This window comes from Triticum aestivum, chromosome 3D, assembly GCF_018294505.1.
Source record: "Triticum aestivum cultivar Chinese Spring chromosome 3D, IWGSC CS RefSeq v2.1, whole genome shotgun sequence".
Taxonomy (NCBI): domain Eukaryota; kingdom Viridiplantae; phylum Streptophyta; class Magnoliopsida; order Poales; family Poaceae; genus Triticum; species Triticum aestivum.
In genome coordinates, this window is record NC_057802.1 from 128,969,958 (window position 1) to 128,983,268 (window position 13,311).

Below are 13,311 nucleotides of genomic sequence, written 5' to 3' on the forward strand. Positions count from 1 at the left end.
CAGAGGCCGGGGGTCATCCTCCTTTTCTAAAAAAACCAGTGCATTGGAAGAGGCCTTATCTCTACTCATAATGAAGTAGTTGGTAGTCTCCGCCGGTTAAATTTCGTCCCACCTATACCGGTTTTTTTCGTCCTCACTCCCATTCACCATGAGCCGCGTCGAACCAATAAAAACCTCGTAGCGATCCTCGCACGGAGTCCAGGGCTAACCTCCCGTCGCACCCAAGAAAAGCGGACTAAAAAAAATCTACGAAAATTAACCAGCGAGGCTCCCCTCGACTCCCTCGACATGCCTCTTCCTCGTTAGATCGACCGGTTCGCTCGGACGCAGACACCCACATCCTCCTCTTTTCGACCCAACCCGCCTAGGGTTCCCAACCCCCTCGTCTGCCGCCGCGCCATGCTACTATTTTCCAAGCGCCGTCGCAATGGGCTCCATCGCCGTACAGCTCTCCTACCAAATCGCTTGATGCGATGGGTCATGCCGCATCACCAGGCCCCGCGATGCACGCCCACCAGCACTACCAGATCGGGCGGTGAAGAGGACGCAATCCACCGGCGACGAGGCGGGCGGCGCCGCCACGTTCGTGCTCGAGCGCCTCCGGGTACCTGGCATGCGCGCGAGGCAAGGCGCCTCCTGGGCTCTATCCATCGCCGCATCGCCGACAACCCCGCGGCCGAGCAGGAGGAGTGCTTCCACGGCTTCAAATATATGCGAGTAGATGCAGGCCGCAGCACATGCTTCCATCACCTCCCTGTGTCGCTCGAGTCATGGGCTCCATCGTGTGACGCACTGCAAGGATGTCAACCATGCTGCTGCAGGGTTCAGTGCCGTCATCTTTGTGCGCATCTTCCGCTCGGGTCAGGCTCCCAACCCCTCATGCCCCCCCCCCCCCCCCCCCCCCCAATTCATGCTCGTTTTCTTCATTTTGGTTGTTGATCCGGATATTGGATTCTCTCAGACGAAATACAATGTCAATGTTGATAGATCATTTATGTTTCTTCAGCAGATGGAGTCTCCACAGAGATAAGTTTCTCAAATGATTAACATTATGTTTGCGCTCCAGGTCTAGAGGAGGTAGAGGAGCTCCAGTTTGATCCTAAGGATGGTATTGCTTTTTTTAGAATTAAATTACTTGTTCGTATCGTAATTTCAGACTGAGAATTTTTCTTTTCTCAACTATTTGCTATCTGTTGTCCCTTCGAGATGTTCTAAGTGGCCAATTTGAGTTTGCCCGATCACAGTTTCCACAAGCATTGTTTGGCCTTTTAAAAGTTCTGATAGAAAAATTCTTACATTCTTTCTCTTACAACCAAAAGGAGATTCTACTTCATGTGTTGTCTTACAAGCAACGAGGTATGCTCCTGATCTACAGTACTAATGCTCCTTACCCAGCAGCTTCTTGTCATTAGTTACAGTGCTTGGTTAAAATAATTATTATGCTCCTTGTAAATTGTAGGCTGGCTGTCTTCCACACACCACAAATGAAGGTTTTGGAACTCCATTCTCCAATAGTATCAGTGAATCAAACACTCCAATCTCTCTGAATTCTAACCCAGTAAGTCGTGATTGCATATTTTGTATCAGTAGATATGACTAGGCTAGAGGGTAGATCCTCGGCGGCTCGTTCCTGATGCAAAACGTTGCCTCAATCACGAGGACAGTATTGATATTTATATTTCACTGGAGTGTAGTTTAAGCAAGATGTATTGTAACCTTTTTTAAGCAACATGTGGTATTACGTTACAGATTGTACTTTATCTTATCATGCTATGTACAAAATTGAACTAGAAAGTATATTTTTAGTATTAATTAAAAGCAGCTGATCCAATCTGTTATTTGTAGGAATTTAAGAAATTTTATTTTGAAAGCAGACTTACAATGCTATATATCTGATGCCAAGGAGTGAAAACTTGCAGCAGCATCTCCGACACCCTCTCGACGAGTTGCAATTAGATCGTAGCTGAGGACGCGGCAAATGACCACTGAGGTATGTCCTTCTCTCCTTGCCCTTCATGCTGGCATCAACAAGGCCGAATGATATTCAGTCTTTTACAAGGTCAACCCCGCCTTGCTTGCAATCAATCTGCTAGCGACAGTAGAAATTAATAATCCTCTGTATGTGTTTCTACATGGTGAGATATAAGCGCAGGAATGGAGTGCACGCTCAGCCGCAGAACCATCAGGGTGCTCCACGCTCAACATCTTCTCAGCGTAGCTGCTCGATCAGTAGTTTTGATTGATCTATTTGATAATTTAAGCTATCCGGTAGATGTTACTGGTTCACTCATGCTCTTTTCTTATGTTGTTATTTAATCACTATGGGCTTGGATATTATCTATAGCATCTCAATGATTAACTGCAATTGGCCAAGTTCTCGATATTTGATACTGTACGAGCGTAGCAGTTGGACTAAAAAAATTACAACAATCTGCTGGTACAACAACCACTTGACACTGAACCTTAATGCGTTCGCTTTATCTTCATCTACATCATTAACTAATCTCTCATGTTATTTTAACAAGTTCTAAATTTTTAGCTACGCGATTCACAGTAGTTTCGGAAGCACAAATTGATGTCTATAACTTATTTAGGGTAACCTTTTGCTCCATTTGGTAGATATATAACAAGGCAATATAGAGGGATGTAGAGATCTATTTTTAAATACTCTCAATATTTTCATTCATGACTGAACATGACAGATAATGAGATTCTTGCGTGCTGTTTGCCTTTTTCCTTTTGCCATGCTGTTTGTTAGGGGTGTGTGTTTTACAATGGGTGTGGGGCTGTATGGATTTGGTCACGGACATTGGCATAGATGTTTCTATTTGCTTTTGCTATAGATCTATTTAACTGTTGATAGGTGTGAGCTGATGATCTTCTTCTGTGCATGTTGGCAGGTTCTCTTTGTGGTTTCTGATATTGCGGAAGCTGAATGACAATAGTAATGACTGGTAGTTCCACGTTTGCATTTGCTGACGACAACGATAATGAGTTTTTACGGCTGCACTTGAGGTCTGGTGGTCTATGCTTCTTGTTTATATTATTGTTGTCTTATATTAGTGTATTATATAGTAGGTATGGTTTCCTTTTGATTTAGCACATGGGCTTATCAGTGTAGGTGGCTCAATTTGGTTTGCTTCTTGCAAATGTTCTGCTCTAATTGTTCCATTTTTAATAACCCAGACCTGGTTTAGTTCAAAAGTGTATTATATAGTTGGTATGGTTTCCTTTTGATTTAGCACATGGGCTTATCAGTGTAGGTGGCTCAATTTGGTTTGCTTCTTGCAGATGTTCTGCTCCAATTGTTCCATTTTTAATAACCCATACCTGGTTTAGTTCATGTTTACACATTCATGGAAAAAATTGTGGTTTAGTTCTGTCCATCGATCTCCTATATGATCGTTGAGTTTTGAACTTGATGGCAGCACTAAGTTCAGACACTCATGATGTTCTCACTACAAGCTCATACCAAGCTATTTGGTATACTCATTTCTATTTGAGCTGGATATTTTTTTCTGTCCAGAAAGTGATTCGATATTTAGATCTTCGAAATGCCCTTGGTGTGGTCTAGGTAATTAGTATTAGGGGCGATGACACAACGGGTGGGGTTAGAAAACTGATGATCTATTATATATAGTGTCTTCTCTCTTTTATGGTACATCATACTTGAAGTTTTTTGTTATTGTTGGCGTCAGTCTTGGCTCGTTTAGAATTAATGAACATAATCATGAATAATAGGTTCGCGTCAGTCTTGGCTTGTTAAGAATTAATGAACATAATTGTGAATAACAGGTCAAGAACGGAACGTTCCAGAAGGGTTAAACTTGTTAATGCAGCAGCATGTTTTTCATGGCCTCCTTATATCTTATATTTATCCTAAGTTTGGGTTTCCTTTATTTTCTGGACGAAACAAACAATCTATGTTTTGTACGAATGGTTAAAGAAGAGGCTATCTTTCTATTTGATTGTTGCTTAAAGGAAGAGGGTTAATATTATTCGGTATGATGCCTCTAAAAAACATCATAACTGAATACGGTATTGGTTATTTTGCGTTACGTTTGAGGCCATTTATGTTTTTCTAGAATTACTCTTTTTTCCAGCTCAAATATCAATGTGCTCTGGTATACTTATAACTGTTAAAATATTCCTTTTTGTTCCTGCTTAAAACATATTGTTTGCTCTTTGCAGGGTGATCGTATCCATGCTACCATTCTGCAGTATCTTGAGATTTCTACAGTGGAGTAGTACACAACTACGTATCACAAGTTTGAGCTTAGATGAACAACATGAGCACCATCAAACGGATAGATCATGTGCCCGATGGGTTTCATGGTATGCGTACATGCTGCGTTCCTTGAAGGATGTACCGCCTCTGTATTAATGATCTAAACGCCCTTATATTTCTTTACAGATGGAGTAGTTGATAACGGTTATATACAAAACATATCTTGACAGAGGTGGCGCCAGACGTCACGGAGAGGTACCGCGTTCGGGCCAACGAGGAGCTCCGGGCATGGTGGGCGGCGGCCATGGCATTGGCCTCATGGGTGTACTCTGACTGCCGCCGGCAATTCTCGCAAACAATGGCTTAGGTTTTGAGGAGGATTAGCATGTCACCACATGACAACTTTGTAAGTGTGATGTAATACTGGCGAATGTATGCATTCACACAATCAAAGGATTGAATTGTGCGAAGGATTCATACTCCATATCTTTTTACCTCTCTAGACTCTAGATCATATGGGAATAACCACAGTTGCTTAACTCAGCAAATAGCAACATCACTGCACTCGGTCCTTTTCTGCTCTTCAACAAGTTGGCCCGAGACATATCTTGCTTGCTTGCTGATCTGGTGATTGTTCAACACAGCTGGTAAGTAATATTTTTGTACTAATTTGATGCTATCTAATCAGTATGTAATTCAAATTTCAGAGATCAGTTCGCATAAAGTTATGGTTTCTTCTAGTTGGAAGAATTTTCCTTAGGGAAATGAATTGGATGGGTTATTCTTGGGGATAACATTTGCCTTCTAATCAGACGAGGTTAATTACCTTGGCCCTTGAACTATGATGTAGGCGGTTCTTGGTTTCGCTCGCTCGATCTGGTTGGAGCTTGGGAGCATATTCGCTCCACAAAAAGGGGGGGGGGGGGGGGGTAAAAATGATCCTTTATTCCCCAAATTATTGCATATTTTCCATGTAGAGTGCCCATGGATATTTAGACCTAGATATATTTGTTGCTTGTCTTATGGACATGCGAGTTTCATATTCGGTCCATAAAATAAGGGTGTAAAAGTGATCCTTCATTCCCAAATTATTGCATATTTGACATGCAGTTATTATACACTTGCACAATGTTGCTTGCAGGACATGTGTTGGATGGTTATTTTTTTATTCTGAAAGGAGATCTTGTATGCTGCTATGTTCTTTCAAATTGTGGATAACATTTTGATCTAAGTGATCTGGTTCTTTCAATTGGTGCATAGCATGTTCATTTGAAGTTCAAGCAAGCAGAGTATGAAGTATGAGGTAGTTCAGATTCTCACTAAATATCATGGTGATTCATTCCAATTTTAGTATCTCATAATGTGATGCCCAATTACTTTTACCTAATATAATTCATATATGATTATTTTCTGTAATGTGTGAAACATTTTTCAGGGACCATCTTTCTAATGTTTGCTTACCATTTTTTTTGACAACTGATTTCAGTACCACTTGTAATAATTTCTTAGATGATTTCCTGGACAATTACACTCCCATATTTTTGGAATTAATAACACCAATGAGTTAATATGACACTGATATTTTTGGTAGGTTTTTTGTCTATCTGTTACATAGCAAATGAGATCATTCACCAGCACACTCAAGCAGAAGCAGCAATAGAAGACACATATGTGCGATGTGCTCAAGAGAATGACGTCTCTACAATCTGGATGTTGCCCAGATAGCAGAGATCATAAAAATAGAAGAATCATGGGTAAGGTGTCCCTTTCATGTCAATCCTTCTTAGAAGGGATGCAACATGTTAGTAACTGTATAGATGGTTCAATTGATTGTGAAGTGTGTGTTCATGGAGGGGGAAGGGGGCATTGCGAGCCGGATTTGTCACTACTGAGGTGGCGAACATGGACTGGGGTTGCGGAGTGCAAATGAAGCTAAAGACAACATATAATTATTTAGATCATTTCTCTCTGTATACATGGTTGAGTGAAATTGCGAGTGAAGTGGATTTCAATTATTTTATGATTGTTGCAGGCCCTGTTTAAGAATTCATCCGATGAACCAGTTAATTTGCTGATTAATCCCTACTCGTAGGGTCACTGAGTAGCCGATAAACCGATAAATTGTCCGATTAATTGATTAAAGGGCCGATTAACTTGCCGATTAGCCTATTAATCCCTTACTCGCCAGCCGATCGAGCAGCTACCAGTTAACGATTTCCTCAACAATGGTTGCAGGATATATTTTTTATACATACAAAATTTTATATGTATTATATTTACAGGTGCAATTAAAAAAATATCTGCAAAATTTGATATGCACTGTATTAATGTGCACATGAAAAAAATAGGCCCGTGGCAACGCACGGGCGATCTACTAGTATTCCCCTAAACATTGAGTAATAAAGCGTGTTGTTTCTTAAAAAAAACTGTGAAATAGGCGTCCGCTCTCGAGATGCCTCTAGTGCGCCCCGTCTTCTCCTCCTTATCCCAATCCCCATTGATCGATTTCTATCTGATAATCCAAGTGCCCTCATCACTAAGAAAGAAAATCTGATAATCCAAGTACTAGCGACCAACCCTGACATGGCGTGCAGGCCGGCCGTGTCCAACCCCTCCGCACTCACGCCGGCGCCGCGCCGATGCGTCGTCCCTGGCCGCAGCAGCACTAGGGGACGCGTTGACTGCCCCCTCCGCTCCAGCTCCGCGGGTGCGGTCAGACTGGGCGCGCGCCGCGCCCCTGCCGCCGCCTTCGTCGTCCGCGCGGCGGCTGCCGAGGTACGCCCCCCGAGAGCTTAATATATCCATTCTCGATGGGATTACAATCACATGTGATTACATGGTTGACATTCTTGGCTTGGGCTGCCGTCTGATGGGTGGCAACGTTGCTCTCCATCAGATTTCTGTATCTTAAACGTTTGGAAAATCTCTCTAAGCTCTTCGTACAGCGCCCACCATTGCGATGGATTCTGCGTCCTCGCACTCAGCGCCCCGAGAACCGCTGCACAATACTGTATGTCCGATCAGGGCAACTCCTTGCCGAAACGTCCGGACCAAGCGGTCGGGACACTTTTTTCCCTCCAACACCGACCATCAAACATCCGGACGTCCGAATTTTCAAAAACCCGAACCCAATGGTCCGGATAGTCGGCTTGCCCATTGTCAGTTGGACCACATGTCCTCACAGCCAATGTGTTTTCTCCTCTAGGTCCGCCTGCCCATCCTGTTGTACGAATGTGATGCCTATTTGATGCATACGAATGTGGTGGCTGCGTCTTCCCCTGGCGGCGGCGGCACACAGAACTGCGGGGCACCGGCGGCGTGGAGCGGCGGGTTCCCGGCGGCGAGTGTGACAGCGGCGTCAGCGCAGGCGCGATACCGCAACAGAGGAGCCCCTGTGGCAGCGGCCCAGATCGCGGATCTCGCCGTACCCAGATGGGCTTCGGCGGGCCGGCGGATCTGGTGAGCGTCTACAGGCGGGCATGGTGGGCCTGGCGACGCCGGCCTAGGCACCATGGTGGTGCCATGGCCGGTCAGGCGGCGGCGGCCTGGATTCTCCATCCAGTCCCCGTCAGCGATGGCGGCGGTTCGTGTACAAGTTGCTTGATGGAGGTCCTCTGTTCAGATCCGGGTGAAAACCTGGCCAAGGCCGGCGGTGACGACGCTGTGATGCGGCGTTTTCTTCTTGAAGGCATCGCCAAGGAGAAGTTCAAGACATCTATCTGCTACCTCCGGGGAAAACCCTAGATCAGTATATCGGACGGCGGCGCTCTTGTGTCGTTTCCCCCTTGGGGGCGTCGTTCTTGGAGGTGTGCACGGGCTCGAGGGACCAGTGGACCGCTTCTTTGGTGGAGCGGTGCTTCATCCTACACATTGATGGCGACGGATCTCGACGGCGTGGCGCAGTGCAGATTGGGCATCCGATGTGCGAGGATGGACTCGCGCAGGAGGACGACGCTGTCTGACGTCGTGGTGGCGTCGATGGCAGAGAGACCTGGCACGATAGATGCAACAGTACAACTCTGAAGATGGTTTGGTGGCAAGTGGCTGCGGCGGCCTCATACCCGGCAGGCGTCCTGGTTGAGGAGTGCGCCGGACTGGTAGGTGTCCCATACCCGGTAAGCGTCCTGGTTGGGACCTCAGATCTTAGATGTTTAGGTTTGGCTGCAAGGTCTGTTTGATATTAGGCCCAGACTATCAGCATCCCTTCATCAACTGGATAGGAGTAGCGACGGTGGCTTTAGTCTTACTATTGTATCACTTTGTAAGGTCTTGTGTGAATAATTAATAAAGTGGCTGCATGCATCGTCCAGATGCAGAGGCCGGGGGTCCTCCTCCATTTCCAAAAAAAATACGAGTTGGATGACCGGCTCCACAATCGCTGTCCGTTGACATGTCTGGACGTGTCCGCGGACATTTGAGGTGTATGTTTTGATGTACAACGATTGGAGTTGCCCCACTGGTCCTTTATTTTTCCGGAACGCGCAAGAGCATTGCGCGTCGTTTCATTAAGATAGAGGGAAAACAACCACATCTACCAGAAATCCACTGACATCAAAGATGAATCGATTACTCAGAACTTCCCTACAACCACACTGTCTCAGCTGCCAAGTGAGCAACCAGAGACATTCCCTGTCGATGATGGAAGTGACCACAGTCGCAGACGCGGAGATGCCATCTAGACACGTTTATTCCTCTCCTTCCAGAGGCAGTGCATCGTCAGGATGATCAGCCAGTTCAGAATCTTCCGAGCGGGCACAGTAGTTCGGTTGCTAGCATAGGCGGAGATCTTACAAAATTTTCCATTCGACACGATCATAGGTCTTAGACAAATCTAGCTTGTAATTTGCCTTGTCCTGTTGCTGCTTCTGCAGGGTGACTTGGATCTCCAGGCTAAGGTGACGAGCAAATGCTTCTTCGACGTCGAGATTGGCGGGGAACGCGCAGGCAAGGTGGTAATCGGGCTCTTCGGCGAGGTCGTCCCCAAGACTGTCGATAACTTCCGCGCCTTGTGCACTGGTATAGCAGGCTATTTTTTCAGATAAAAGACATTTATTAATGATGATGCCCAGTCTATAAAAGACCAAGGTTCCAAAGTTTTAATTAGCAATCCTCGGTCCTCACTATTTAACTTCGACAACAAATTTGTAGGAGTTGCTAGTGTCAGTAAATGTGCTGAGTAGTATATACCTGGACTCAGATATTGTTGCTCTCTTTTTTATCCGGGCAGGAGACAAAGGTTATGGATACAAGGGCTGCTCCTTCCACCGAATTATCAAGGATTTCATGATTCAGGGCGGGGATTTCCAGAACAACAATGTAAGTACTATGTTCCCTGATAACTAGTCAGCTCACTTTATTCTGCACTCCTCCCTGTACACCATACATCAGTTCCAGTACAATCAAATTGCGAGGTTTGTTTCGGATGGTGTTTGTGCAGCATATGTCCATTCACTTACAGGGTGCACTGATATCTGTAATGTAGATTTTAAATTCTTCAGGTCTACAGAAATGTCCCGTTGGAATTATGATTCTGGGTGCATTCTATTTCTATTTCACCAAGTCAACTAATAAAATGGATCCCGATCAATGCCATTGCAGAAACTAGTACTTTTCAGCACCACCCGTGAAAAAGATGGCATAATAGACTTATTTTAGCAGAAGAGTTGCCAGTTATTGTACCAGCTGCCTACAAGTTTACTGATATCTGGATTAAGTGGATGTGCTAGGTCCTATCCTCTTCAGCACACTGAGTCTACACATCCCCTGGAGTTTGTGGGATCATGTAGTACCACTTCAGTTATTGATTTATGATATTCTCTAGTTAGTTAAGATGGTTCTTAAATGTGTTAATTTATATTTATGCCAATATAATTATGTTGAAAGGGCATTGTATTATGACTGTATGGCTCATCCAATATTTATGAAAGTTAGATGAATACAGGCTAGTAGCCACGGTGGCTACCTAGTATTGTGCCTCTATGGTAGAACCCATCGGGGAGGCCTTCGGGGAGTTGGAAATAAACATAGATCCAGAGATTCTCAAATAGGTCAACCTTTTAAACCGCCTGCTAAGTCCATGAGCAGGCAAGAGACAACCTGGCGAACTTAAACATCTTAGTAGCCAGAGGAAAAAAAGCAAATCGATTTCCGCAGCAGCGGCGAGCGAATGGGAGCAGCCTAAACTGTGAGAACGGGGTTGTGGGAGAGCAATACAAGGGTTGTGCTGCTAGGCTAAGCGGTTGAGCAACACAGCCTTTCCTAATGCAACTCATATTTCCTATTGCTACTCCTCACCTCTTCACTTTTATACTACTTTCCTATGATAAGCTAAGTGACAAATCTACCACACAACAGTTTAGCAGGATTCATTTTTATCCTTTCATGAGTTACATGTGTTGAGAAACTACCAAGGGCAAGGCTGAAATTTGAACGATTAAATTTCTTAAACACACAAAAAAAGATAAGACTGTAATGTGTTGAGTATATAAGTTTGGAAGAGAACATGTTTTATTGCAAAATAGTAGTATTTGTGTTATGGATGCATCTAGGGAAAGTCTGGCAACTTTCTTAGTTCTGGGAAGCACTGCAATACTAAGATAGTGTACAAAATAAATGTTAAAGGGGGTCGAAAAGCACCTTATGAAAGACAAGTGAAGTTCATCCTAATCTAGGTTTGGAATTCAGTGACTTATTTATCAGCAAACTTGTTTCTGTGACAAGGTAACAGACTTTTTCACTTGTTAGGTGCTAAGGATTTTTTGGTGACCGCAGGGTACTGGTGGGAGAAGTATTTATGGTGAATGCTTTGATGATGAAAATTTTACATGTAAGTGGTTTTATACTGCACATTATCTTTGAATGAAGTTTCCACTTTATAACCTTGACCTTTTCGTCGCACTTCTGATTTATGGACTGAAGCTTCATTGACTTGCATAGAGTTGTGTATTGAATTTTTTGCCTGCAATAGGTTCAGTTTTAGTTCAGTAGTAGTTAAATTGAAAGTTTTTATTTCTTACCCCTTTTTCAGTAAAGCATGTTGGTCCTGGTGTACTAAGCATGGCCAATGCTGGCCCTGACACAAATGGAAGCCAGTTTTTCATTTGCACTGTGAAGGTAAGTAATCCTTAATATTCAATATGACAGGATCGTTTTTAGGTCACTATTTGCCAAACTCTTCGCTTTCAAAGTCATGTATGGTAAAGTAAAGGCTATATTTATTTAGTCTTCAAAAGTATGTGCAAATTATGGACAGAGGGGTACATTTCTATCCCTATTTTGTGTTCGATCAATACCATTGAGATTTATTTACTAGCCTTAGGTATTACTTCCAAGTTTAGACACTTGAAAATGGGGGTATTTTTCTATATTGACAGAACTGAAATCAGTGTAGTAATACCCCACTAACGAATTAGCTTCACAAAAACCATTACTCCCTTTTGTATACCAGAAAAGGAGTAGGATGTGGTTTAGATTCCTGGTCCTGACAGAAAACTTTAATCCTTCAATCCGCTCCCTAGATTTCTTTGTAAGATTGTTTGTGCCCACAAAAACACTTACACCCAAAGTAACAATTGATGATACTTGAATTCTTGTTTCTAAAATAGTGTGTCTTCAGCAGAGAGGCATAAAGTCGCAATCATTGCAGTAGTCCAAAGTGTATAAGGCATGTACAATGGTTAATAAACAGTTGTATATTAAATCTGCCACGTAATCTAGAAATAAAAAAAAATATATGATGTATAATGGTTATCTCTTAAGTCTTATCTGTTATCTCTATAGTAACTAAATATTGCAAATATGTTGTGAGGGATATTGTTCCTAAGAGATAATCTCTTAATTAAGAGAAGACAATCCCTTTTTTCTGATTTCTCGTTCTTCCACCTCATCATTTATCATATGTGGCACAGCATCATTGTACACGTCCTAATATTTCATCATGTTATTGTTTTCAGAACTTCATTTTAGGTTACTACTTGATTCTTTATAGCTGTTAGAGCTGTTGAAAAGTGAACCTTCCACATTTCTTCAAGTTTCCCACAATATGTGGTGAAAAATGCACATTCCATATTACAGCTCTATAGGTTCTCCCGTTCATCACATTTTACATGTCATCGCCATGCCATTTCCAAAAACAATTCTTCTACACGCGCCAAGATGTGTGCCATTTTGTATTAGAAGAAGAACCTGCCAAAGCCGAAAAGAAGAGAATGGAAAATTAAGCTAGTGAAGCCTAAAAACTGCCAAAAATGAGAAAAGGAAGCGAAAATAAGGCAAAATGAGACCAAAGCCCTACTATTACTGCTGCCTATGGCTTATTCTGACTCGAAATAATGGAATGCTTTTCTCAGACACCATGGTTGGACAACCGTCATGTTGTGTTTGGACATGTGTTGGAGGGCATGGACGTTGTGAGGGAGCTTGAATCGCAAGAAACCAGCAGGTCCGATATTCCCAAGCAGCCCTGTCGAATTGTGGATTGTGGTGAGCTGCCCTTGGACGGCTGATGAGTAGGTCAATAGCTCAGGGCTCAGGGTTGGGTTTATTACCTCACACATCCTTCTTTTCTTTCTGCGGCTATAATCTCTTGGGAAAGGGTTACTTGAGCTAGTCGACTTTTTTTGAGTAAAGAAATCTTGTGAGACCTTGTTTTGTTTCACGGCTGTGATGTTGTTGCAGGGAAAACAGTACAGTATTCATATGGTAAACTGAAATAATGCCATGTGTTTAAACATGATTTACTCTTTCTCTGCCATGCGAATCGGAAGTCTTTACTGTGTCGGATTTAGAGCATAGAATCCCATTTGGTGGCAAAATATGTGTTGACAGTTGACACGAAGGTATTCTTAGAGTGTGCTTCAAGTCGAGATGGTATGAAAAATGATAAAGTTTGACCAAATCAAATAAGTTGGTTGAAATTTATTGTTACCAGTTAGTCTTCTTTCTCTATGGTTGAAATGAGTTGATTGAAAATCATGAAATTGAGCCAAATCAAATAAGGGGATATCGTCGGCAATGAAGATGACATCATGATTTTACTCTCACCGGATGGATAATAGCCCTACGCTCTGAAAGGAAAATTACCC

General features: G+C 43.1%; 1 protein-coding gene and 1 long non-coding RNA gene across 2 annotated transcripts; both read left to right on the top strand.

Annotated features, from left to right (window-relative positions):
- The first annotated feature begins 283 nt into the window (after window positions 1-283).
- On the top strand, window positions 284-5,477 carry LOC123077846 (uncharacterized). The gene is made up of 8 exons (XR_006436848.1): window positions 284-860; window positions 1,007-1,356; window positions 1,460-1,558; window positions 1,920-1,990; window positions 2,901-3,015; window positions 4,192-4,335; window positions 4,415-4,875; window positions 5,370-5,477. It is a non-coding gene; the product is annotated as an uncharacterized lncRNA (long non-coding RNA).
- A 1,197-nt stretch (window positions 5,478-6,674) lies between these two features.
- On the top strand, window positions 6,675-12,962 carry LOC123077845 (peptidyl-prolyl cis-trans isomerase). Its single transcript, XM_044500179.1, has 6 exons — window positions 6,675-7,003; window positions 9,100-9,244; window positions 9,456-9,544; window positions 11,000-11,054; window positions 11,256-11,341; window positions 12,577-12,962. Exons 1-6 carry the CDS (start codon window positions 6,812-6,814, stop codon window positions 12,730-12,732), a joined length of 723 nt encoding a protein of 240 aa, XP_044356114.1. The 5' UTR covers window positions 6,675-6,811; the 3' UTR covers window positions 12,733-12,962.
- Window positions 12,963-13,311: the final 349 nt, after the last annotated feature.

Coding starts and splice junctions, on each gene's coding strand:
- LOC123077845 (XM_044500179.1), top strand. CDS start 6,812: ATGGCGTGCAGGCCGGCCGTGTCCAACCCCTCCGCACTCACGCCGGCG. Junction 9,245..9,455: donor CTTCCGCGCCTTGTGCACTG/GTATAGCAGGCT, acceptor TTATCCGGGCAG/GAGACAAAGGTTATGGATAC. Junction 11,342..12,576: donor TTTTCATTTGCACTGTGAAG/GTAAGTAATCCT, acceptor TGCTTTTCTCAG/ACACCATGGTTGGACAACCG.